The sequence below is a fragment of the Lepidochelys olivacea genome (genome assembly GCF_965140295.1).
Source record: "Lepidochelys olivacea isolate rLepOli2 genome assembly, chromosome: 11".
Taxonomy (NCBI): domain Eukaryota; kingdom Metazoa; phylum Chordata; order Testudines; family Cheloniidae; genus Lepidochelys; species Lepidochelys olivacea.
The window spans coordinates 34653693-34680937 of record NC_140421.1 but is presented as its reverse complement, the minus strand read 5'-3'; the positions used below and the strand labels follow the sequence as shown (position 1 = coordinate 34680937).

The window sequence follows — 27245 nt, the reverse complement described above, 5'->3', positions numbered from 1 at the left end:
TTCTGTAACTAAAGGGGCAGAGAACACCACTGTGCAAAAATCAGACTGAGTACTTGCTGGCAATGTGTGCACTAGATTTTGTTCCTGAAAATGTATTTATATCACACAATGTTCAGCTGCTATAATAGATGTGGGTAAGAACCTCCAAAGGGAGCTGGGGGCATCTTCTCCTATGAAAGTTTTTGAAAAGAGCTGGCATGTGTTGCAAGCCAAAGGCAAAAAATTGCTCTTCAGGATAAATGTTTGTCTGAGCCTCAGGTATCAGTCATTTCCAGTCGGGATGATTTATTGAAGAGGTGATTGGGTGATTTACCAGTTTGTGACAATCTGCTCTTTCATATGGAGGCAGAATTTGAAGACTGGTCAGAGGTGACCTCGCCGTCCAGTATATTACTAGAGCATCTCATTGGTAGTGCTGCCTCTGGACTCTAAGGAGATGTTAAGTGATCCCTTCTTGACTGCATTAGGAGAAAACAGAAATAATAATATAAAATGCTTTTGCTAAGTAGGGCAGTCAGTGAATGAAGTCTCAAAGCCTGCCAGCATGGTGCGCCATTTCTGATATATATTTATATTGCCCTGAATTAACACAACAGAAACATCAGGCTGCCCCCCTCCCCCCGGAGTGGTTTGCCCTTTAATCCAACTTCACTCTTCGGTATGTCTACACTGCAGATGGGCATGTGCCTGCTGGCTCAAATCAACAGCACGTGCTACCTCTGCTTGAGTTAACACGCTAAAAATTGCAGTATAGCCACTTGAGTACAAACCCACCCATACCCCCTGGGTACCTACTCAGGTAGCTACCCCAAGCTACCTGCTATTTTTAGCAGGTTACCTTGAGCAGAGCTAGTGCATCTGCCTCCTGCAGCTGAGCAGCATTCTCCCACCTGCACTGTGTGACTGCTAGGGTTCATGTCTCTCATCTACAAATAGAGAGAGAGGAACCCTAGCAGATCAGCTCCATTAGTGTAGCATTCACCACACCTTGCATGAAACCAGGGAGGTTCCAACCACATCCAGAATCTCTCCAAGAGCTGCCTGAGACCTCACAGCAAGAGATCAGTTATTTATATTAGATTAGGGAGCAAAACATCCCTTTTGCAGAAGTAATGCCACAGCACGAAGCAGACCTAGCCCCAAAGTTTAGACTAGGAATACCAAATAGAGCTGTTTAACCAATTGCACTAAGTGCTTTACATTGAAGATTGCTCAGCCCCACTAAAATCTGGGGTCAGATTTTCAAGAGCTCAGCATCCAACATGCTGAGCTTTGTTGAAAATCTGACCCCACTAGCAGTGGCTAAGCCAAGCCCTGCTGACAATTCCGGCCATATAGGCAGTGGAATTGGAAATCGTTACAGAACAAGGAGCTCTTGCTTATAGGAAAAATGCTAAAGCAAAGCCAGACTCAGCTCTGACATACACTATGGTAAATCTAGAAGTCAATGAAGTTACTAGTACAGTGCCTCTATGTTGGTGTAAACACCAGATTTAGGTTGACTTTACACTGGTATAACAAGGGAAAAATTTGGCCCAGACTCATAACTAGCATTTTGCAAAGCAGAAAACATTGGGCTCATGTCTTTATTCATTCACAAGGATACCCCTTAACTGATTTAAATTTTGTCTCATCAGTGAGAGCAGAGTAAAGTGAGTTTGCTGTATACATTGAGTGAAGTGGTAGTCTGTGACTTCTGTATACAAAAGATACACTTCATGATCACTGGAAGCAAGTTTGTCTGTCACATCTATGCACGTTACTCCAGTTTTGTTACTCTTTACACACAGTAGCACTGCAACACCACAGCTTTGGGCAACGTACCATTTCTCATGCAACAATACAACTAACTAAATTTTACTGGCAGAGTTAAATTCTTCTCATTTACCTCCAAGCAAACCCCACTTCAAAAAAAAAAAAAAAAAAAAAAAGTTGTGCAGATGTAACTGAAGGCAGAATTTGGCCTATTCAATCCATTACTGAATCTTTGTGACTATGCACAAATAGGAAAGAACCCAGCCTGGCTTTCTGATTCCAGGTGGAAGTTGTGGGGAGTCAGAGAAAATTCCCTTTTTTACTTGTAAATTAACCAAATGTGATCCAGATTTACTGCGATGTAAATAGACATGAAATGCAGACATGCCACACTTAAGGACTTTCCAGAAGTATGAATACTTTAAATGGGTAATTTCTTGCTGACCTAGAAGACTGTCAGATGTCCTGTCCCATGATCACACCGATTTTGCATTTCCTTTATATACACAGATTTCATTAGTAAAGACCAACATTTTCTTTAGATTTGTATGTATGTGTTGCATTTGACCACCCAGGATCCACTAATCAACTATGCCTATTTAGTGTATATTGATTTTTTGGAAAAAATTATGCTTGGAAAAAAGGACAATGTGACAAAAATATTGTCTGTAAATATTTTAGTTTAATAAGGGCAAAGATAATATACAGAAATAAAATCCACTGTGGACTCATAAGTGATCATGACAATAAATTTTACTTCTACTGTTCAAGAGGAGCACATCCTGGACCCTGTAAATTGCATGAAAAATACTATGGAGAAGTTGCTTTCCTCACTGTAGAGCTATGTATGACTAGTAGATGGAATTGTATTATCCATAAGAAAGCATTTGCTACTTGGCCTTTCAATGCCCATTTGGGATGTTTTGGGATTATTAATGAACACAGAGCGCAGCTATGCTCTTTGGAATGGAAGTTGGATGGACTAAATTAAGACATCCCCTAGGACTGATTTGCCTCCCTTGTCATTTAAAATGTACTATGATTCCACTTGAATATAGAATTGTAAAGCTGGATTTTTTTAAAAAATATTTGGCAGACTTTTTAAACCAAGATGAAATGCATCATTTATAAACCGTAGCATCTCCTGTAACATAACAAGTTTTTGTACGACAAATGTATGGCAAGCTATTTGAATGCCTATTTCTTTAAAAAAGAACTCAAAGATGACTTGGAAAATTGTTCACTGTTTACAAATAAAAGTACGTGTACACAAATTAGTATATTCAGTATCTTTACAACAACATGAAAACTTATTGGCAATAGGTCTAAACCTGCACAAAAACTGTTTACTTATTTCAGTCTTGAACAGCAGGATATGCAAATATTTAGTTTGTTACAGATCTGAAAACTTACTTCCAATAGTTACTATAATGCAAATACAATTAAGAGGGATCCAAAAAGGTTGAATACATTTCAGTATCAAAAATATTCAGCAAAATCATTCTTAAATTGTTATGTTTAGTAGTATACTTGTGACACTATGGGAATAGGTGTAAGAAGCACAGAATTACATACGACACTGTTCATTGGCAAAATGTATACACGCGCGCACACAACAGAACAACAAGACTAAAAGTGCCTTGTTTGTCATGAGAAAAATATTTCCATAAATTCCTAACCACGGAGCACTCTCAATGCATCACAGTAAGTCTCCACTTCAAGCATGACATGAGCATAACTTCCAATTTAACCCCTGCTAAGGTTTGTTGTTGAAGGATACAGAACCTAGAATGGCTGTGGATTACAAAATTTGGGATTGAACAAAACCAACAGAAGTTTGATGAGATATAGAGTTGATCATGGTTGTGATTCACTCATTACTTCGCTGTTAGATGCACTGCTAAAATATCCTAGCAAAATAAGGACCTGCTTGAGTAATCCCCTAATCAGACTTCTGTTCACTACGTTATTTTCTTAAGGGAATTTTTTTGATCTCAAAATGGAATAGGTTTACCAATTTGAGGGTCTACTGGGAGTCAATTTTTACAGAATAGGTGAAGACTTTAAAGCTTTCAAACTAAAAGGGAAGTGAACTCTATGAAGACTTGCAATAGTTCCTTAAACATTTTTTTTGCTTTCTGCATGTTGATTAGAAGAGAGGGTCTCAACTTTTACTCAACAAGAACTGTCCATAAATAAATTCTTGGAAGAACAATTTTTAACAGTCTGCCTTAGAAAAAATCTATTGCAATGAGTCTGGAGAATTTTACCTAATAACTTGTTTTAAGTTGTGTTTCTGGTGGAATACTGAACTAGTGTCACCAAGCAACTAGAATTCCTCAGAGTATGACATCTGAAACAACGTACTTTGATGGTCACATGAAATACCTACATTAGTTTAGATTAAAAACCAGGATGTCTGATATTCTGCTCATGTATGCAGTCTAAATACATATAAAAATGAAATGGTCTATGCTTGCAACTCTTGCAGCTGTTACAAGCAAAAAGTTTGTTTAGTCTTCATTAAGCTTGAGTGCATAACAGGGTACTCGTCTGGAATTATGCATGTACATATAAAGAGTATGCTTCTGAAAAATAACAAAATGAAAAAAAATTATTGCTCTCAACTGTGCACTAAAATCAAAACATTTGTTCAAAGTGGATGTCGTAACGGGCAGAAAGATGGGGGAAGTCTGCTACAGCTTCAATTCACAGCAGGTTCAGTTAATTTCTTCTCAGGAGAAGACTTCACAGGTCGGAGTCTATATCCTTTAGCAGCCTTCCACTCAGATTGCCATGGTACACTGCAAAAACTAGAAGGGAAAAAAAAAAAGTCAAGGTAGCTAACACTCCGCACACACCACCACATTGGGAAATGAAAACAATTGGAATACTACAAATTATCAGGTCATCTAAAAAGAGTTCAGAAATTGTCTGTCTTGGTTTTGTCAGGGTTCTTTTTTTTGGGGGGGGGGGGAGAAGGGGAGGGTATGGAGAAAAGAAACTGTGGGAACACAACTTGGGACTTGTCTACTGGATGAACAAATGCTTAGAAGCGTTCAAAGAATTTGAAAGGAGTAAAATGAGAGATTTGTTTTGTTTTTAAATTTTCAGCATTAAAGACTTTCAAATTGCTACATCTGTACTATTAACAATGCACACAACACTATATAATGTCATGTATGCTTATGATGCTAAGTCAGTGCCACATAGGTAACAGATGACTGTTACAATCTAAGAGTCTGATCCTGCAAACATTTCCTACTGGATGTTAGTCCAATGAAGTCCATGGACATACTTTTAGTAATTGCTACTCACAGCCCATGAATAGACAACGCAAAACATATTAAGCCCTCAGCTCTGTGAAGACTTATGCACGTGCTTATCTTTAAAGATATGAGTAGTCCTACTGAGTTCATCTTGTGCTTAAAATCTTTGAAGGATTAAGGTCTTAGATTACAGAGTGGCCATTACAGGAGGGGTGTTTTTAGTCATTCTTTGGAGGTGAAGGTACAGGAAAGTTAACATGAATGCAACCAAAGAGTTTATGATAAAAAAACATTTCTGATAAGTAAAATTTAAACATGCAGCTCGAGTCAGTCATTTGCAACAATAATGTTTTAGAATCATAGATCATAGAATATAGGGTTGGAAGGGACCTCAAGAGGTCATCTAGTCCAACCCCCTGCTCAAAAGCAGGACCAATCCCCAATTAAATCATCCCAGCCAGGGCTTTGTCAAGCCTGACCTTAAAAACGTCTAAGGAAGAAGATTCCACCACCTCCCTAGGCAACGCATTCCAGTGTTTCACCACCCTCCTAGTGAAAAAGTTTTTCCCAATATCCAACCTAAACCTCCCCCACTGCAACTTGAGACCATTACTCCTTGTCCTGTCCTCTTCCACCACTGAGAATAGTCTAGAACCATCCTCTCAGGTAGTTGAAAGCAGCTATCAAACCCCCCCTCATTCTTCTCTTCTGCAGACTAAACAATCCCAGCTCCCTCAGCCTCTCCTCATAAGTCATGTGTTCCAGACCCCTAATCATTTTTGTTGCCCTTCGCTGGACTCTCTCCAATTTATCCACATCCTTCTTGTAGTGTGGGGCCCAAAACTGGACACAGTACTCCAGATGAGGCCTCACCAATGTCAAATAGAGGGGGACGATCACATCCCTTGATCTGCTCGCTATGCCCCTACTTATACATCCCAAAGTGCCATTGGCCTTCTTGGCAACAAGGGCACACTGCTGACTCATATCCAGCTTCTCGTCCACTGTGACCCCTAGGTCCTTTTCCGCAGAACTGCTGCCTAGCCATTCGGTCCCTAGTCTGTAGCTGTGCATTGGGTTCTTCCGTCCTAAGTGCAGGACCCTGCACTTATCCTTATTGAACCTCATCAGATTTCTTTTGGCCCAATCCTCCAATTTGTCTAGGTCCCTCTGTATCCTATCCCTGCCCTCCAGCGTATCTACCACTCCTCCCAGTTTAGTATCATCCGCAAATTTGCCGAGAGTGCAATCCACACCATCCTCCAGATCATTTATGAAGATATTGAACAAAACCGGCCCCAAGACTGACCCATGGGGCACTCCACTTGACACCGGCTGCCAACTAGACATGGAGCCATTGATCACTATCCGTTGAGCCAGACAATCTAGCCAACTTTCTACCCACCTTATAGTGCATTCATCCAGCCCATACTACTTTAACTTGCTGACAAGAATACTGTGGGAGACAGTGTCAAAAGCTTTGCTAAAGTCAAGATACAATACATCCACTGCTTTCCCTTCATCCACAGAACCAGTAATCTCATCATAGAAGGCGATTAGATTAGTCAGGCATGACCTTCCCTTGGTGAATCCATGCTGACTGTTCCTGATCACTTTCCTCTCATGTAAGTGCTTCAGGATTGATTCTTTGAGGACCTGCTCCATGATTTTTCCGGGGACTGAAGTGAGGCTCACTGGCCTGTAGTTCCCAGGATCCTAGTTCTGTGTAATCAGGTCAGCCTTGACTTTTCATATAGTCCCAACAAATTTGAGTATTTTATTTAGAGAGATACTTACATCATCATATACAAAATTCACATATCCCTGTTGCATGTTGTCTCGTCTCCGGAAGAAATCTTAGAAAAGAATAAAATAAGTAAATTGGAGCTTTGCAAAACTCCGAAGTATTTAATGTAGACCCTAAATGTAAGTTTGGTTGGCAGTATTACCTTGTCAAACATTTCTTTTGTCGTCCCCCCGCCCTCCGGCAAATTTGTCACTTTTGAACCTGTTTAACATTTCATACTTCTTTCCTTCCACATTCTATCTAAAAACTTACAGTAGAAAAGCAAAATTACTTTCTAGGTATCCTGAATACTGAACTATTACTAAAAACACTGAAGACAATTACATACAAAATAAATTTTAAAATGTAATCTTAAGAATTGTAAAAGATTTAAGAATTATAAGAATAATCTTTACACTACAATTACAATTTTTAGATGAGAAAAAATTAGAACATAAACTCTGGACTGCATATCTATTTCAAAAAATAGAAAACCCCCATACCTGTCAATGCCCGTAATTTCACACAGCAAGCCACATAGTCATCAAAAAAGATTTTGCCATTCTTGCTATAACGTTTTACAATAGCAGTTAGTGTTTGCGGGCTTAATCTGTAACCTAAAAGACCAAAAATAGGAAGTTACAGCCTATAATGTTACGACTTTTGCAACAGTTTGCTGGATAATCTTTGGAAAGTATGACTATTGAAATAATAATTACTATACATCCTGTACTGCAGTCAATGCAGTTTATAGGGCACAGTGAAGGAGTATTCATATGCAGCAGTGAAAAAGTTCAAATTTTCCGACATTAGAACGGTTCCATTATACACTGTGTGCCCATCCTGAAATTCATCTGAAAGGACAACTTCAGACATCATCATGAACACTCAAGACATTTAATCTTCCTCTTAAAGTGGAGATTAAGCAAACAAACACACGGAGGAGTCCTTGTGGCACCTTAGAGACTAACAAATTTATTTGGGCATAAGCTTTCGTGGGCTAAAACCCACTTCCTTATGCCCAAATAAATTTGTTAGTCTCTAAGGTGCCACAAGGACTCCTTGTTGTTTTTGCTGATACAGACTAAAACAGCTAACCCTCTGAAACCTGTCACCATACTAAACAGAGATACTAGTTCTGTGTAATCAGGTCAGCCTTGACTTTTTAGCAAAAGTAGCCAGAGGGTGGCTTGTGGACATTTTTAACAAGGCCCAGGAGTAAAAGGATGTTTAGCATCTACTGCCTGTTTGCCAGTTCACCTGCCAATTGCTCTATTTGGAACATACTCTGCACTAGTATTAGAAGTATTGGGTGTAGTCCTCATATCTATTCTAGTGACAGAGGACCCAACCACATCAGCCACACCACCAGAGGCTCATTCACCTGCAAGTCCACTAATGTTATATATGCCATCATGTGCCAGCAATGGCCCTCTGCCATGTACATTGGCCAAACAGGACAGTCCCTACGTAAAAGAATAAATGGACACAAATTGGACATCAGGAATGGGAATGTACAAAAGCGAGTCGGAGAACACTTCAATCTTCCTGGACATTCTATAACAGATTTGAAAGTAGCTATACTTGAACGAAAAAACTTCAGAAACAGACTTCAAAGAGAAACAGCAGAACTAAAATTCATTTGCAAATTTAACACTATTAATTTGGGCTTGAATAGGGACTGGGAGTGGCTGGCTCATTACAAAAGCAGCTTTGCCTCTCCTGGAATTGACACCTCCTCATCTATTATTGGGAGTGGACTACATCCACCCTGATCGAATTGGCCCGGTCAGCACTGGTTCTCCACTTGTGAGGTAACTCCCTTCTCTTCATGTGTCAGTATATTTATGTCTGCATCTGTAATTTTCACTCCATGCATCTGAAGAAGTGGGGTTTTTACCCACAAAAGCTTCTGCTCAAATAAATCTGTTCGTCTGTAAGGTGCCACTGGACTCCTTGTGGAATTAGAGTATCTTGACTGAACTCGGAGCCTTCTCCAAGAAAAAGTGCAGCATGCCCAGACAGCATGACTCTCCACTGTACAAAGAGTAGTTTCTGTGCTTTAATGCTGCTTGACAGGTTGGAGAAGGGAAAAGTAGACACACACACAAAGGCAAATGAAGAAAAGATGAGAGGATTACAACACCAGCCTGCCAGAAACATCGTTAACATGAAGTACTGCCTCTAGAAAAGTAGGTTCCTGTGCCTGACCGTTGTAGGACCAACACAGCATGTTCTAGACCCCCCCTTTCGTAACTTCAGCAAGTGTAAACAGAGACTCAGAGGAAGAAGAGAGAGAAAAGAATCTTATTTAGGTATATAATGTTTACTATTTTTTTTAAAGTGTATGCAATTTGGAAGTTTTCAAGCAAGAGGCCAGAGACATCTCATACAGGATTCAAGTCTCTAGCAAATTCAGTTCCCCATGGCATTTATTCTTTCCCTTCTTCCTGTCATTCAGAAGAAAGTGTGGGTATGCTGATACTGCTAGCACTGCTAAAAACAGCAGCGTAGATCTGGCAACACAGGCTTTGCTATGGGTTAGGTTGCATTGCTGAAGACCATGCCCCAACATCTATACTGCTATCTACGACAGTACTTGTGTGGGTATATCTACCTCAGCTCCAATCATACCCCCTACTTAGTAGTGGGGTCAGTGTCTATCTAACAGACTCGAGAGTAACTAGGAAGCTACTAACTTCCACCTTCTACCTCTATTCAAAAATTAACTTAGCAGCAGCTGCTAACGGTTGCAGCCCAGAGACTTAAGGATAGATTGTAATATCCCATGCACATGCACAAAATGACTATTACTCCAAACAACTGGAGCACTTTGATTCACAAGAGCATTAGCCTTTCCCACTCAGCGGGAAATGGAACATGCTAGCTATACACCAGGGTTCCAGAAATACAGTTTAACAGAAAGCCTTTTTATGCCAGTGCAGTGTCTGGCACTGGTTCCTGATTTACTATTGTTGGCTAGCAGCAGCTATGATGAAGATTTGTATAACTTTTTTTACAATGGGGTATTCTAGATGAAGAGCAACTTTTAGTCACTAATCTTTAACAACCTGCCATCAAAGGGGAAGCACACAGGCTTATGTGCATCTGCCCTATAAGATGGGCTAGGTTCATCATAGAGTGAGTGAGTGAGAGCGAGTGTCTCTTTATACTCTGCTGAAATGGTGTGCCCCCAGAACATATTTTGCACCTCATTGGGAAGACATATGCCCATGACTCCTCCAGGAGCAGAATGTACTGAAAGTCTTCCTTTCCCTCCTCTACCCCAAATAGATGTATTAGCCCTATGTATGCCAATATTAAGAAGTGCTGCATCTAAAAACTTGTGAAAATTAACAGTGTTCAGTACTGAATATGGCATTTATTTTAAGAGGGATTTCCTGTCTCCTCCCAATCTTCAAGGATGTGTCCCCAGATGACCAATCTTTCCATCTGAAGATGGCTGTATACAGCTCTCTATAAAGCTTATCGACACTATTTCTGGGCTAGCCAGGAAGGAAGGAATACTTAGTTGATAGTGAGGAGTTCCCAGAAATGAAGCATGGTACCTGTACAACACTCCTGGCAAGCCCTATATTTTGACCCCATAGGTAGCAACACAATTCACTGCAACCTTCCATATTCTACATGCTGCATCCTTATAATTAAAGTAGTAATATATATTGCATTAAATAGAACAAACAGGAGGTTGCAGAAGTTTTTGAAATGCTAACTTACCCATAGCTGCAATGACTTGACCCAATTCATGAAGTTCTACGGTTCCACTTCGGTCTTGATCAATCATCATGAAATTTTGCTTCCAAGCATTAAGAGCTGCCCAGAGTTCTTTGAATTCATTAAATCCCATTTTTCCTGTATAATCTCTCTGATGAAGTTTTGTTAACAAAAATAACTTAATACATTAAAACTAAGTAACTTAATAGGACAAACCAAATTATTAAACATATAATTTCAAGTCATATAAGGCAGTTTGACTTCTAACCACCCTGACAATACTAAAACAACCAATTTCTGTGCAACATTAAAAATGAATGGAGCCCAAGGATAGTGTTCTAAAACATTAGTTTAAAAATGTTTTGAAATTCTAGTTTCTTCTCAGGATTATTTATTGGTTTAAACTGACATTAAGACTACAGTATAGTCTACATTTTTCCAAGGATACATCCATCAGGGAGATCATAATTCTGCAGGTTTCCAAACTGAATGCTGAAAAATAGTCAAAGATTGAATCAAAACTAGATTAATTTTATTTTGTAACGAATGCAGTTTCAGTGACACTAGTCAACACATGAGTTAATTTGCTTTTGCAAGAGATTTTGAAAGCTCACCAGGAAAAACAAAATCAAGTAGGGGATGGCTAAAAGGACATGAAGACATTTGCTTCTACACTACTAGTTATTTAGGCCATGGGTTAGATGTGGATAAAATGCAGGACACTACATTGCTTTAGCATCTACTGAGCCAGGAACTGGTGACCCAGCTCCTGTTCTTAATGGAGAGTATTAATTCAGTATCAGCAGGGAGAACAAGGATTAAACAGGTGTGGAAACCAAATTACTATCTCAACTCAATATCTCAAGGTGAAGGCACATTTGGTAGGCCAGTGTAGGAAAGCTTGCTCTACTACTAGGCTATGCATGTCAAATACACAGTAATACTTTAAGAACAGTAAGATTTGGAATTAAAATTATTCACCCATAAAGCAAAGGTAGTTTATTTTGATTCCAGGAGTTTTATTAAATCCTTATAACAAAATAAGACATTATTTTGCCTTCCGAATAAGAGTTTTGGAATGTGTTGTACTCGAGACCCTACCTGGTCTCTAACCATATGCCATCTCATTCAAAGGGATTACAAAGCATGGTCCATGTCTTGGGAGGGGATGAGCACCCACCAGAGCCCAAGCCCTGTGATTGCAACTGTTTTCATATTCTGTTGTGTAAGAGGGAAAGCGTGAGAAATTCAAATTAAAGTGCACTGGAAACACTGTACAGATGAACTAGCACAAACGCTGATCTTCAGGATTGGCATTAGCAGGGCTGTGCCATTTATTTAAGGTGCACAGAAAGGACACATGCCAGCACAAAGCGGAAATCTGTGATAAGGAAGGAAATGAAAGAGGTACACAATGGGAGAGAGGGAATGCTCCTTGAAGAACAGAAATTCCAAAATATCATCCACAGATTAAAAGAGAAAGTGTACAGTAACAACATTCAAAGTCTTACGAGAATAGGTCCCACTGATTCCAGACTGTGTTAAGCATCTCTGTAGTTCCTCTGCATCCACTTCACCATCCTGTAGAACAGAGTGCATAGGTTTGTGGTCATGGACACTTATCAATACAAATCCATGCAAAAATGAAGTGTCAGTGAATAATCTAACAGAAGACAAATGAATTAGTTCATTATAACTATGTAAAGATATTTAATACTTAAAAAATTAAAAATACTACAAAATGGTGCCTCATCTAAATCAAGAGTCTGCAGCACTAAAGTTAAATAGAATTCCTTGCTTATAGCAATTACATGGAATCCTATCTTAGCAACAGTAATTAAATGGAATCCTATCTTAGCAACAAATACCTATTTAAAATGAGCCTTCAGCAGCAGTTAAATTACAGTGATATCGTCTGATAATTAGTATAGAATTTTCATATAAAGTTGCAGACAATTCTATCAAATAATTGGTTAAGGTGTTTTCTGCATTTATTTCTATTTTGTTCATGATTTTAATGAGAGCCTTCTAGAGTATCAGAGCCTCCATTCTGAAACAAAGTATTAAAAAGGTCCTTTTCTTTTGCCCATCACATTTCCCATTATATGTCAGGGGTCCCCTGTAGTTTTGCTGTTCCTTGGTTGATGTACACAATAAAACTGACATTCTGACCATTTTGTGGTCAAAGAAGCTATGATGCTATTAACAGCAGGGATGTTATTCTTAGTGCCCTGGCAAAATTCCAATTTGGGTAGTTATATTCGAACTACCTATATCCTTCCACAGTTCAGTTGGATACCTATTCCTCACTTACTGTGCTAAGCTATCGTATAGTGTTGCTGTGCAGTTTTAAACAGCTTTCAGATGTTTCGCTTTTTAGAAGAATACAAACTCTTCAAACTGAAAAAGAAAAAAGAGCTGCCATGTTCCACACCGAAGGCGGTGATAGCTGCATTTCAGTAATGGGTCAAGTTATTCCAGAATCAATATAGTCGATTGTGCTGCACAGTGCTTTAGAATCCTTCAGGTTGAAAAGCAATAAAGAGGGATATGATGCTGTCCGATGACTGACTGTTGAACATACGTGACATGTGACTATGCTAGACGTGCTTTTTCTATCAGCCAAGTATCACTTTGTCTGTTCCCTCGTGTTCCTCTGCTCTGTTCCTAGCATTCTGTTCTCTCAGCATCTCCACAGAGCACTTCAAAAGAAGGATATTAAAATAACCCCAAAAGCTTGCTTATTTCATTGCCAGCACTGATTATAGCTAGTAAGATGCAAGTAAGAGCAACATAAAAAGGTGAATCTGAAAGCTAAACATCCCATATAGAGGTGTGCAGATCAGCCCTCTGAACACCCAAGACCAAAAGGTAACACAAGCTCTCAAAACCTCCACATTTTATCCTCTAAAAAGGAGTCTCCAAAAAACAAGATCTCAAGAAGCAAGTGAACAACAGGAAAATCATCTTGGGAAAAAAAATACAAAAAACACACACACCACAAAGGACTTTAAACAAGATTCTCTAGGCTTCACTGACAGCTTTGTAGAAAGGTTTAATCAGCTGGCCTTCCACTCTGTCTTAGAGCTAGAAACTTATAGCAGCAAGCTATGTTTTGTGGCTAGTTAGTAAGTATAAATGGCTGACACACTGAGCAGATCTTGTATCAGGTGGAATGAGATCTCCATGAAAGGACAAGCGGCACTTTTCACTGTACTTAGGTATACACTCTAAGTAACTTTTTGGAAGAGCCATGTTACAGTTCTAGGATATTATGATTGGCCAACATAAACAGTTAAATAAGGAAATCCAGCATGCAAGTCAAATTATTTTAATGCTACTGCATCTTACGCTAAAATTTGGTTTTATAAAACAAATAAAATTAAACATGAGCTGTAAAATAGGAAGAACCAATTTTTGGTGAGCTTGTCCCATGAACAGATAGAAGTTAAATCTGAGAGAAAATATTGTAAGACCCATTTTTCTTGTTCCTTGCCCTGCCATTCTTTATACTGCCTTAAGGGTAAAGCCATGAGGATAGCACATTCAGGGAAACTCCCCAGAAGCAAAGCAAAATTAGCCCATCCTGGTAAGATTCATCTTGTTCCTGCTTATATCACTGGATTTCATGCAGGAGCAGAGGTGACAGTCTCATCTTGAAGGGAGTGGGAAAAGAAAGATGTTCTATTTGCAGCTCTCCATGGAGGACTGAATTTCACCCATCACTGTGTTACAGCAGGGGCTAGTAACACTGTGTAGACTATGTAGACAATCACATGCTCTTCATCAATCCTCATCTGCCTGACTGAGGAGCAACACTGGCAGGCTCTAAAGTAAAAGTGATCAGCTCTATTAAGCTGCAAGAATCTCCACAGCATGGAGCCTTTATCCTCAAATGGGAAAAAGGACATTTTTCAATGGGTAAGCTCACACAAAAAAAGAAGGGTGAAGAAAAAGAAGGGAACTGAATAGCTTAAATTTTAGTGAGGTGAATATTATATTTCTGAATCTCATTTACTAGTCATATCAACAGTACAATGAAAGTCAGAAATACAATTTTCCCCTTTTGCCCTCCCCACCAAAAGCAATTCAATCCCCATGTTTCTGTGAATTTCTACCTGCTCAGTTCTTTGAGAGTCAAGGCCAGCGCTTCCATCACCCCACTGGTCTTGCTACATGGTAGATGACAGACTGTGGTTATGTGCCTCGTACTTCAGGAGTGAATGTGTATTCCCCCTACAAAAAACTAAGTTTACTATAGTATTATACTTGAGAATTTAAAAAAAAAAAAAAAAAAAAAAAAAAAAAGGAAAAACTCTCTAAAAAGTCAGCAAGTGCTCAGTTAAGATTCCAAAAGGAGCTCACAAAAACTGTAACTCAGCCCATTACCCACACGTCTTACAATAAGGGCTTTTGTTACATAGTTACACAAATACACATGCATGCAAGGAAGAGAGACCAATATATATGTTTCAAGATTTGTCATATTGCAAAGCATACTGCACTTGGAACAGAGATATGAAAGAGTGGACAACAGAAGACCTCTTTGTTAACTGTAATCTACTTTTACTTACAGATGTAAAATTTCTGAAGATAAATTTGGAATAGAATTGATTTTGACAGCAAAGACAATGCAGGTTTGCACACTGACGCGACAAAGTTTTCTCACTATCCCTTGGTAGACAACAGTGAAAGAACCAAGCTATTTCTGTGTTATCAGAGACAAACAATACGAACATGCTAAATCTGTTGAGTTCCATAGCTCAAAACCAGCTCATCCAATAGTCATGAAACTCGAGACCACATTTTTAGGCTGATACTAACCAGGAGAAACTTTATCTTAAACACATTTGAGAAAATTAGAATGTAAAAACACAAGGAATGGAATGGCTCCTGCAAACTTCGCTAGGAGGTATTCATGATTTCAAAATAAAGCATGCTATCAGGAGGCAAGCAGGGTGGCTTGCCCGTAGCTCAGCCAGGTTCCAACAATGCTTATGTATGGAATACACTCATCCATCAACCTCTCTATTTTGGAGTTTGTCCACTCTGTTTAGGGACTATGCAAAACTGTGTCCTTCACCAAGTGTGATCTTCGCTTCCTCTGAGGCATGCATGATGCAAGCTTGACTGTTATGCCTATAAACCGAAGTTTTGATTCAATCTAGCTTTGAATTCACTCTAGCATGCTAGAGGACACTAAACTAAAGATAATACTACCGATGAGCTTGGCTGACAAAACAAGAAATGATCTTTAGCAAAAATTATTTATGGAGACAGATTCCTCAAAGGTACTGTAGAAAGAAATCTTTTACACTAAAAGTTTGAAATAATTTGAGCTTTGGACAAAGATTTCCTTTGCCTAGTTCAATTTCATGTGAGTATCAGGATAAAGGGAAACCCACAATTTTGGGAAGGGAGGAGAGTTTTGAGAATTCTGAGTTTTTCTCAGCTGCCAATCCAATTAACTGCATAACTAAACTGGCAGCTGGGGAAAAAAAAACCACAATACCCACTCTAAAATTAAGCAATGACCTTTTCTCACCCACTATTTAGGTTTTGTGCATTTCTTTTGTATAGTCATCTTACCATGATACTGTGTAAGAGCCTAAACAGAAAAGGGGAATATTCAGCCCCTCTCTTTCTATTTCTCCACTTTTAGGGGAGAAGACAAGTGGCATATTAGCATATCCATTTTTATTTTTTTAACCTTTTCCTTTCTTCCCTTCACCAAAAACACAATTACTCACTGAGGAGTCAGATGCAGGTGCTTCTCCTAATCTGTTTATGCCTCATCACACTCTCCCTCACATTTTTGGGCCTCTGCCTTGAATCATGTCTCAGCCGCATGTCTCGTGCCTCTGGAACAGTGTGAAACTGATAGAATCCTAACTCGTGTCACTGCTGCTCCTGCTGAAGACATGCTATGGGTCAAATCCTGCTCTCACAGAAGTAAACGGCAAAACTATCATCTCTCCATAATGGCTATTATAAAGTCACAAGCTATGCATTTAGGCCCCAATCCTGTACCTGGATCTGTGTAGGTATGGATCCCTATGCCTGAGCAAAACTGCAAATAATTCCAGGAGAGCCAAATGGAACAGGTCTTTCTGAGCAATACCCAGAGTGGTTTAAAAACAAAAAAAAACCCACAAACATTTTTCCTTTTAACTCAGATTGTGTATTTAGATTTTTTTAAAACTGTATTTAAAATTATGACAACTTACATTAAGGTCTAAATGTACTACAAGTCATTAATCATTTAAATTAAATTAAAAAATATGAAGTTTTAAAAACAGTCAAACCACTGAACTGGTGAAAGTCACTAGCTCAGCACCTGGAACCAGAGTTTGTTCAAGTGCTAAATCAGCTTTTCACACCAGTAACCTCCACCGAGAATATTTTTTTCATTTCAGCTTATTCAACTAGTTCAGTTCAATGATTAGTCATTCAAAGTTAAGAAACCAACTGGGAGTTGAAAAAGCAGTCAAGCTTATTTTCCTCTTCCAATCTATGAATAAAAACTAGGTGTGAGGACAAGTTCTACTACAGTAGAACCTCAGACTTATGAGCATCTCGGGAATGGAGGTTGTACATAACTCAAACGTTTGTAACTCTGAACAAAATGTTATGTTTGTTCAAGTTTACAACTGAACATTGACTTAATACAGCTTTGAAACTTTACTACGCAGAAGAAAAAGGATGCTTTCCCTTTTTCCCCTCTGTAGTTTACATCTAACACAGTACTGTACTGTACTTGCTTTTTGGTCTCTGCTGCGGCCTGACTGCATACTTCCAGTTCCAAATGAGGTGTGTCATTGACTGATCAGTTTGTAACTCTGGTGTTCGTAATTCTGAGATTCTACTGTAGTTCTAAAATCTTGAAACAATCACTTCAATGGCTAAGGATAATACTTCCTAGTTTTAAATGCAAAATGTTTTGATAATGTTTTTCCCTTATGTATCCAGCACATACAAGGTTTAGTTTTACCGAACTAATCAAACAATTTTAAATTTTGGACATAACTGAATTCCAATTTCCATCCAAATACAGCTGGGCACAAATCACTTGTAAATAAGAAATACACCATTCACCATTTTTAACATAAAAGTGTAAAACTTAGGAATATGAATGTATGTTAAACCACATAATTGCTTAAATCCTCCTGGTCAGCACATGAGTATCAAATTTAGAGTAATGGCCATATTTAGTTGCAAATCAACGTGTTTTAATGGCTACCAAAAAGTGAGAATCAAAAATGTCTTTAGGAAGATAACCATAAAAACCACAAATGCAAAACAAGATTACCATTGATGTAAATCAAGGTTTCCTGCTTGCTGATTTAAATCAATCCACCCTGGTTATACCGTATCATATCAGTCCGAGTACTAATCCAGTGACCAGACAGAAAGTGAGTTTTAGTTTACTGCTCCCAGCAGCACCAAATTTATGTTGCATGCCCCAACCAGTCAAACAGTTCAGACAGGTTTGCAATTCAGAGATAAACATGTGGGTCCTTCTGGCCTGTAATCAAGGAGACTGAATGTTTTTGCAAGGGAAGTCATGAGTGTCCTGGTTGAGGCAATTTAATTATGAAGTCTTAATATGCCTTTGCTAATATATTTTGGATATGTGTTATCCTCCTAGAAAATGTCATGTCTTAAGCATGTTTGAGAAGGAAGAGAACCAACGGTGATCAAGTATTGCTCAGGGATCACATACAGCTACACAGCAATTTTAATATAATGTGGACCCTTTACTCAGGAATGCATTAAAAATGTCTGTGTTGCTCTAAGCACTGCAGCTATTTTACAGTGTATCCATCTGCTCCTGCTTCCACAGGTTAGTAGGGACAAAGGCAGGATATGACTCATCACAAAACAGAAAAAGTGGTGTTCTGCACCAAAAAGAAATAAAGGATAAAAGATGGTTAGGTAAGCAGAGTCAAGGCAGCACAATGCATCTTAAAGCAGAAGTCAATAGACAAATTGAGTTTCACAGCCTCAATCTGTAATGACTGTGACTTATGCCAGAAGAAAAAAAAAAAAAAGCAGCTCCTGTAATCTAGAAGAGAAGATTACTCACCTGGACCTGGAGATCTTCAAATACATTGCCTCTGCAGTTCCACGTTCTTAGGAATGTGCATGTTGGCAGCACAAATCCCAAATCATCTAGAGAACAGTAACCTGTGGGGCCATGCACATGCCCTCTGTGAATCCTTGTCAGCCCCCTCTTCCCCCTCCCCCCACATTTTTACCCCAGATCACACTGTAGAAACTTCCTGGTTCTTATTCCTTACATTACTTGATCATATATTGTGCTGTTGCTGCCATTCGCATTACAGAAGCATAATGCAGATTGGGACATGGTATCTATTTTCACTCCCACCCAATAAAATAGCCATGTATACATTATTCTCAGTGTTTAATACCCTTATTTTATACTAGATAGCTCTTCAAAGCCATGCAATAGCATGCTGGCTCAATAAGCCAGTTAAACGTGACTAGATTTGTATTTGTCTATCCTCCATCACCATCTTACTAAAACAAACTATGCACTCCTGTATCAATAAGAGATACCGTTTGGATAGTAATATGTGACCGAGGAACTTAAATATCAGATTTAGGACCTCAGGTTAAAAGAAATACTTGAATACAATTCAGGCAGCATCCATTTTAAAGACCCAAGTCCCTTGGGATTCTACTTTAAGATGCCATGTTCTTGCACTCCTTCCCTTTCTACTTTGTTCTGTATGAAAGCACCAAAATCAGTTAATGAGAATCCTGGTCTGGTCTCAGACACCACTTGAACAGGATTTTAGTGTTTCATTTTACTACCTGCATATAAAACTGTAGCACAATACTATAAAAGTGGCCTGGACAGAGAGATCGAGGGAAACCATCACCTTCACTTCAGGAGGCAGTGAAAACATGAATATGGAATACTTATTATTCTATTAATGAAGATTTGTATAAAGTCTACCAAGTCTGCAAAAGTTTAACAGGCTATTATATTATTATTTTGGGGGATGGAGGACGCAGTAATTGGTTCTTCTTCCTTGAGACAATCACTGGTATTTTTTAAAATGTCTATATTTCAAGCATGTAGAACTGTAAAGTTTGTTCTTCAGGTTAAGAAAGTATTAATGAAGGATGAAAGCTTGTTTACAGCTCACCACTGACATTAGCCTTTATGCTACTAGTCACGAACAACACTGTTCAATTAACTGAGGAGAGGGAGGACAATCCAATTTTACCTGGTGAGACACAATTCCGACTATGAGAGCTTTAATAATACTGTTCTGAGCAAGCCGAGTGTTTTTCTTTCACAGAAAAAACAGACTTTGCTAGCTCGGTCAACTCACAAGGCTTAATTACATTGCATACACTACCGTACCTGTCCAGCGATAGCAGCGAAGTAAGTCCACATAGGGTCAGCAGCAGCAGAATAAGTACCAGAATATGCAGAATATCCAGAGTATCCTCCATGAGGCATATTTGGTACTGCTCCTGGCATTGGCTGTCCCACTGTCATTTGCATTCCAGGCATCTGACCACTGTAACCTCCATACTTTTGTGAAAAAGAGAAATATTTCAGTGTCATCAGCAGCTCAATCTATAGTAACAGACTTCCATTTACAAAGTCGTCTTATTCATGATGTACTTTTATTAAAATGCCCATTACACAGCCTAATTCAAAAAACCGTACCACCTCAAATTCATTGGTCATGTATTCAAACACTGACCCATTATCTGCCCCCCCTTTTTTTAAATTATTAAAAGAAGGTACCCATATGCTGTGATCACACAACACTTTCTCATTCAGAGTTTTTAGAATAGTTCTAAAACTAATACTTTGCTACCTGATTGCAAAAGGATAAATTGTACTACCAAAGAAATGTTATATGAGAAATTAAATTATTTTTCCAAAGAGAAATGGCAGTTGTTAGTGGATCTCTTTTAAAAATGAGGTATAAAACAGAATATGGACACTTTTTTTTTGCAGAATTTAGTAACTAATTCCAGTTTGGATAAATTCTAACCATCTAATCCTCCCTGCAGTTTCCATTAAATATTATATTCTTCACTCCTGTGCTAAACTGATTAGTTATTTAAATCAGTCATACAGACTGTTTCAGCAGTCTTGACAGGTTGAGCAGAGAAACTGTATTGTGATGTTGAAATGGGTGGGGCTTTATTTGACTACTAAAATAATGCTTAGAAGTGATTTTTATTTGTATATAGCAGAGGCCCTCATCCTCCAATAAGCACTCATTTTTATTACTACCATAAGGACTACCTTCAAAATGAGAGATTTTTTGTTGTGACACTGACTTATTAAAGAGTGGGAGGAAAAATATAATGAACATGCTAATTGCTTTTTGCTCATCAATAGAAACGGAAAGGATTTTCCAAAATAATTCAGCACCAGATCTCAGGCAAATGCCAATGCCAAGGCAACTAGGGGGTGAGAGACAGGAGACAGAACTGGAAGCTGAACCATAGCCCCTCTGAGAAGGGAATGAAACCAACTCTGCACATTGATGCTTCAATAGAAAGTTCTGGCATAAAAATAGAAGACTGCAGAGGCAGCTGTCAATACTGGATACTTCTTTTAAAGGCAGCTTAGAACGGCTCCAAAGAATCCATCCTCTGTATAATATTTCAAAAGTAGTATCATACCCAAAGAAAGCAATGAGGATACCCTACCCGTCAGAATCCCAAGTAGCAGCTCTCATAGCTATGGTACTACCTGTGTTTCACTGCCCACTCAGGTTTAGTTCTGATGACCCTCTGTTGTGACACAGGGATGGCAAGGCCAAAATTAAGTGATGGGTGATGCGACTCCCATGCATCATGTCACAATACTACTCATTCAATGCTGGTCCTACTCCCTCATCATACCAGAGGGGTTGTAGAACCAAACCTGAGGGGACAGCTCCTGTACCAGAGCTACCCGCAGGGGCCTGCCTTGCCCCACTTCCAGCTGCTCCTGTACCCTCTCAGGAACGGGGAAGGTCACTGCACCAGGCTCAAAAGGTGGGGGCGGAGCATGGTGCGGTCTCAGCAGGCCAGGTACTGGGGTCAGCAGAGGCAATGGGAATGGCATCACAAGTTTATAACACATACCATGGGAAAAACTACTGAGCTCCCTACAAACTCACAGAAGTAGCTCCATATCTGTACAGGGCCATTTTGTAAGTGGGTGTGCTTCCTGTTGCAACATCACCACTCTCTGGTAGTTTGTGAGGGTACTTCAGGCTCCATGATTATTCCAGCCCTATACAAACTAGGACAGTCAGAAAGGCACTCCTTGCCAGAGCAGTCTGTGGCGATGGCCACGAGAAGCGAAAGTCCCAACTGCTTGCCAGGATAATTTGGACTGTATTTAAAGAGCAAAATGAACAGGAGTACTTGTGGCACCTTAGAGACTAACAAATTTATTAGAGCATAAGCTTTCATGGGCTACAGCCCACTCCATCGGATGCATAGAATGGAACATATAGTAAGAAGATTATATATATATATTATCCACAGAAGATGGAAGTTGCCATACAAACCGTAAGAAGCTAATTAATTAAGATGAGTTATGAGAAACTGCTGAGCTTGAATTAATATGCAAACTAGATACCATTAAGTCTGCTGCAGTTTCCACAGGATGCATCCGATGAAGTGAGCTGTAGCTCACGAAAGCTCATGCTCAAATAAATTGGTTAGTCTCTAAGGTGCCACAAGTCCTCCTTTTCTTTTTGTGAATACAGACTAACACGGCTGTTACTCTGAAACTTGGGTTTGAATAGAGACTGGGAGTGGCTAGGTCATTACACATATTGAATCTATTTCCCCATGTTAAGTATTCTCACACCTCCTTGTCAACTGTCTAAATGGGCCATCTTGATCATCACTGCAAAAGTTTTTTTCTCCTGTGATAATAGCTCATGTTAATTAATTAGCCTCTTACAGTTTGTACAGCAACTTACACACACATACAGAGAAGGTGGATCTATATCTATCTACTTACTATATGTTCCATTCTATGCATCCAATGAAGTGGCCTGCAGCCCACAAAAGCTTATGCTCTAAATCTGTTAGTCTCTGAGGTGCCACAAGTACTCCTATTCTTTTTGTGGATACAGACTAACACGGCTGCTACTCTGAAACCATTTAAAGAGCAGTGACGCAAAGGTTAGAGGCCCCGCAATCCCAGTTCTCTTTCTCCGACAGCTACTCACTGAAACTGGCTCTGCCTGTTAAGGTGCGACAGGCTTGTTCTGAAAGAAACTTGTCATTATGCAAGGCACATTTTCTGTTTCACACCAGGGCCCCTGGCCAGCCCTCGAGCACCAACTTCCGACTCTTGACCCCTCCCGCGTGCTCCACCCCACGAGTGGGTGCGTGCGGCCGCTCTGTGCAATCGCCCTGCCTGGTTTCCCATGCTACCGCTAGAGGCGTCGCTCGAGGCCCAGGGCCGCGCCTGCCCGGGCCTATCCGCGGACGCTGCTCAATACCGGGAACGGCACGGCACGAACGGGTGACGAGAGCCCCCTCGGCCGGGTCCCCGCCCGCGCAGGCTGCCCCCAGCACCGCGGGGTGCCTGCCACGCCCGGCCGGCGCGGTGGGGCCTGCCCGCCTCGGCTCGAGCGATCGCTCCCCCCCCCACGCCTGCGGCGCTGCGCCCGCCCAAGGGCACGGCAGCTCCGAGGGGCTGCTGGTCCCGCCGGCCCCCGTGGGCCGGGAAGGCCCGGCCCAGGCTCGGCCCTTTGTCCCGTGCTGACGCGCAAGGCCCACAGGCGGCAGGGCCTCACTCTGCCCTCTCCCCGCGGAGCCCACAAGGGGCGACGCCGGAGCCGGTCCCGGTCCCCTCGTCGCAGCGACTCACCGCTCCGAACCCCGGGTAGGCCATGGCGGAGACACGGGCCGAGCCGCTGCCGTCACAGTTCACAGCCCGGGAACCTGCTGCCGCTGCTACGCCGCCGAGTCACCCCGCCCGATCGCGGAAGCTCGGAGGAGCCCGGGCCTCTGAGTCCTGCCATTGGCTGGCGGGCTCCCCGCCCCCTTCTGTCGTCAGGCCTCGTGGGGGCGGGGCACAACTCCCCTCCCCAGTTTGTGCAGGTCCGGCGGCAGGGAGCGAGCGAGAGGGAACGTTTGCGGGGCGGGGGAGAGGCGTTGGGAAGGCGGGGCGGGGCGGGGCGTGGGGGTGGGGGTAGGGGTGGGGGAGGGGCGGCCGGGCTGGCTGTCGGAGAATTTCTCTCTCCGTTGTTGCACTGCGGACCGGAACTCAGCGAGGCCCGAGCCGGCGCAGGCGGCAGCTGTGGCCGCGCGGAGACGGGCGGTGGCTGAGCCGCTGCTCTGCTGGGGGAGCCGGCGGAGGGCGAGGCTGCGCTGGGGGATTTGAAAGGTGGATCAGAAGGGCAGCAGTGGGTTTTGGGCTGGTATTTAAACAAGGGCGGATGATCTGTTGCCCTCTTGCGCCGAGATGCCCTTTGAAGCGTTGGGGCCTGTAACATCCTCAGTTTCAAAATCAAAGCTTGGGCTGGAAATGTTTTTCCCTCCTGTTCTTTCAGTTATGATCGTTACTGAAGCCATGAGAGAAAACAAAATATTCTTTTGAATTTGTTTAATTTTTGCAGGTGACAGCACTCTGTACTTAGTCCGAGGCCCCTGCTGTTTATGTTGGCCTTTCAACCAGCAGTAGGGAAGAGGGAACATGCAAATGTGTTTCTACAACCATGAAAACTGACTGGGGGATTCAGGGACTTGTTTAGCAACTGAGACTATTTAACTTTTTTTAACTGACTCAATTTCAGGTGTCCCTTTAATATTTGTAAACACTTTGAGCCCATACAAATATACTTATATTATACACGTCAAATACTCTTGGCCTGATTCTCCACAGCTCTACACATTGCATGGTCACTATCTGTGCAAAATAGGCAGAAGGCCTGGTCTACGTATACAAGTTGTCCCAATGTAATTCCTTACGCCTGCACACTTTCTAACCTAAACAAAAGGACACAATTGTGCAGATCCCCACCACAACTACCCCCTGCTCTCGATTTCTCTACACCCAACTGGGGCCCTGCCCCATTGATCTGTAGCAATCTCGGATGGCAGGCTTTCTTATTGCCATTGCCATCACTTCTCAGCTCTGAAAGCAGGTCTCACTCTAGTGTTATGACAAGGTAGGTCTCACTCTAGTGTTATGACAAGGTAGGCCAGGCAAGCTTGGCACACCACTCAGGAATGTGGCCTTTCAGGTTCTGACATTCTGCAGCCACTGCTGATTGTCCCAGGTCTCTATAATGATTCAGCATTTCTTGTACTGAGTGCAACTGCTCTGAAAATAGATCAAACACAAATTCCTGAACAGCTTCAAAACATGGAGTTCTCCTCAGGCAACTCCTTCCACCTCCAAATTCATTTAGTTAGCACTTCTGGATCAGTCAGTGAGAATTCTGTCCAGTATAACAGGATAGGCTTTCTTGTCACAATAATGGACTGCTGCATTCCTCTGTGTTTAGGGTTGTGAGCAGTTTGGAAAGGAAATGGGGACCAGCTGAGTTCTGAAATATGGTGGCAGGAATAATAGGTAATTGGCCTCTATTCCCACAATTCATTCAGATGCCAGCAGATATCCTACAATATACCATGAAAATGAGATCCATTTTTCCCTTACCATCGAAGAGTGCCTTTAGGCTAAAGGTTTATAAACTGCTTTGAGATGTTTTGATTAAAGGAGCTACAGAATTGCAAACATCTCTTTGCTGTGAGCCAGATTCTTCCATCCTTACTCAAATAGTCTCATTGGGGAAAAGATAGTACTTAACATAAGGGTGACAGAATCTGGCCTTTTCTTACAGTAGCTACACTTACACTGGATTCTGGGTGTTTGATTTACTTTTAGTTGCTTTAGATGTCCTTTGTGTGCGTGCCAGTGACCATCTACACTTACTAAGAGAATAACATCACTCTCGTGTAAACCTTCGAGAATGTATTTGATGACATTTGTGAGCATAATGAAAGTAGTCAGACAGTTTGAACAGAGTGGTCTTTGCTCTTAGATTTTTTTTCTTCCTTCATTCTCTTGATTTTTTTTCTTGGGGATTAAGCACCTGAATCAATAGATGGAATTACACAACAGAGAGAGAGTTTGCAGGGAGGGAAATTAAACAATTTATATCATTTACAAGTTTCTCAAGAGAAAGATGTCATGAAGAAAAATGAAAATATGTAGGAAAGGGATAGTGAAGAGCTTTAGACTCTCATGAGGAAAAGGGAAAATTGACAAAAAGGAAATGGGCAAAGTGAAATGAAAGCAAAATCCTGTGAATAAGAGAAACAGAAAATGGATCATGATCAAAGAAAAGACACAAAACACTAGATGTGTGTACTTTTGAAGATTTTTGCTGTAATGCAAAATTTTTTAGATCAACAGAAGGTCAAATCATTAACACAGTTTTCCTGCCCATGTGTCATAAATATAAAGGGAAGGGTAAACACCTTTAAAATCCCTCCTGGCCAGAGGAAAAACCCTTTCACCTGTAAAGGGTTAAGAGGCTAGGATAACCTCGCTGGCACCTGGCCAAAATGACCAATGAGGAGACAAGATACTTTCAAAGCTGTGGGGGGAGGAACAAAAGGGTTCTCTCTGTCTGTCTGTCGCTTTTTCCAGGAACAGAAAAAGAATGGAGTCTTAGAACTTAGTAAGTAATCTAGCTAGATATGCGTTAGATTCTGTTTTGTTTAAATGGCTGATAAAATAAGCTGTGCTGAATGGAATGTATATTCCTGTTTTTGTGTCTTTTTCTAACTTAGGGTTTTGCCTAGAGGGATTCTCTATGTTTTGAATCTGATTACCCTGTAAGGTATTTACCATCCTGATTTTACAGAGGTGATTCTTTTTACTTCAATTAAAATTCTTCTTTTAAGAACCTGATTGCTTTTTCATTGTTCTTAAGGTCCAAGGGTTTGGGTCTGTGTTCACCTATGCAAATTGGTAAGGATTTTTATCAAGCCTTCCCAAGAAAAGGGGGTGTAGTGTTTGGGGAGGGTTTTGGGGGGAAAGATGTTTCCAAGTGGACTCTTTCCCTGTTATATATTTGTTAGATGCTTGGTGGTAGCAGCAATAAAGTCCCAGGGCAAAAGGTAAAATAGTTTGTACCTTGGGGAAGTTCTAACCTAAGCTGTTATAAATAAGCTTAGGAGGTTTTCATGCAGGTCCCCACATCTGTACCCTAGAGTTCAGAGTGGGGAAGGAACCTTAACACCATGGCTAATAGGAGGGGAGACTTGGAGTGTCCTAGAGTTTAAGGCCCAAAGAGACTACCAGATCACTAACCTCTTGTCTATCACAGGCCACCCGCACCACCCAGCACTAAACCCAACAACTGAAATTAAATGAAAATATTACAGCCCACAGGAGACTAGACTTATATGCCACAGGCAGAGAATAGGAGTGAGAGATGCACCAGTGCCAAAGACCCCCAGGATGGCAGGATAATTGATAAGTGGGATATATCTAGCTAATCCTGGGCAAGTGAACCCCCCCCCCCCGACACTGCAGTGGAAGGAAAAAAACCCCAAGGTTACTGCCAATCTGACCTGGGGAAAAATTCCTTCCTGATCCCACATAACAGCAATCCGTTAACAAGAAACAGCCAACCAAGCAGCACCTGAGAGAATGCTTTGTACCACCTCAG

At 40.9% G+C, this 27245-nt stretch overlaps 1 protein-coding gene across 1 annotated transcript; it reads right to left on the bottom strand.

Annotated features, from left to right (window-relative positions):
- Positions 1-2417: 2417 nt before the first annotated feature.
- On the bottom strand, positions 2418-23583 carry GCA (grancalcin). Its single transcript, XM_084643572.1, has 8 exons — positions 23426-23583; positions 19943-20116; positions 12057-12126; positions 10994-11037; positions 10549-10696; positions 7314-7427; positions 6822-6880; positions 2418-4568 (listed from the first exon to the last, which is right to left on the bottom strand). The coding sequence occupies exons 1-8, from the start codon at positions 23447-23449 to the stop codon at positions 4542-4544; spliced, it is 660 nt and encodes a 219-aa protein (XP_084499698.1). The 5' UTR covers positions 23450-23583; the 3' UTR covers positions 2418-4541.
- Positions 23584-27245: the final 3662 nt, after the last annotated feature.

Bases quoted from the DNA above. Each gene is read 5' to 3' on its own strand.
- GCA (XM_084643572.1), bottom strand. From the start codon at position 23,449: ATGGCCTACCCGGGGTTCGGAGCG. The intron at 10,697-10,993 runs GTATCCTTGGAA...AAACTTCATCAG, and splicing joins TTATGATCTCCCTGATGGAT to AGAGATTATACAGGAAAAAT. The intron at 6,881-7,313 runs GTATGGGGGTTT...TTCTTTTCTAAG, and splicing joins GAAATTACGGGCATTGACAG to ATTTCTTCCGGAGACGAGAC.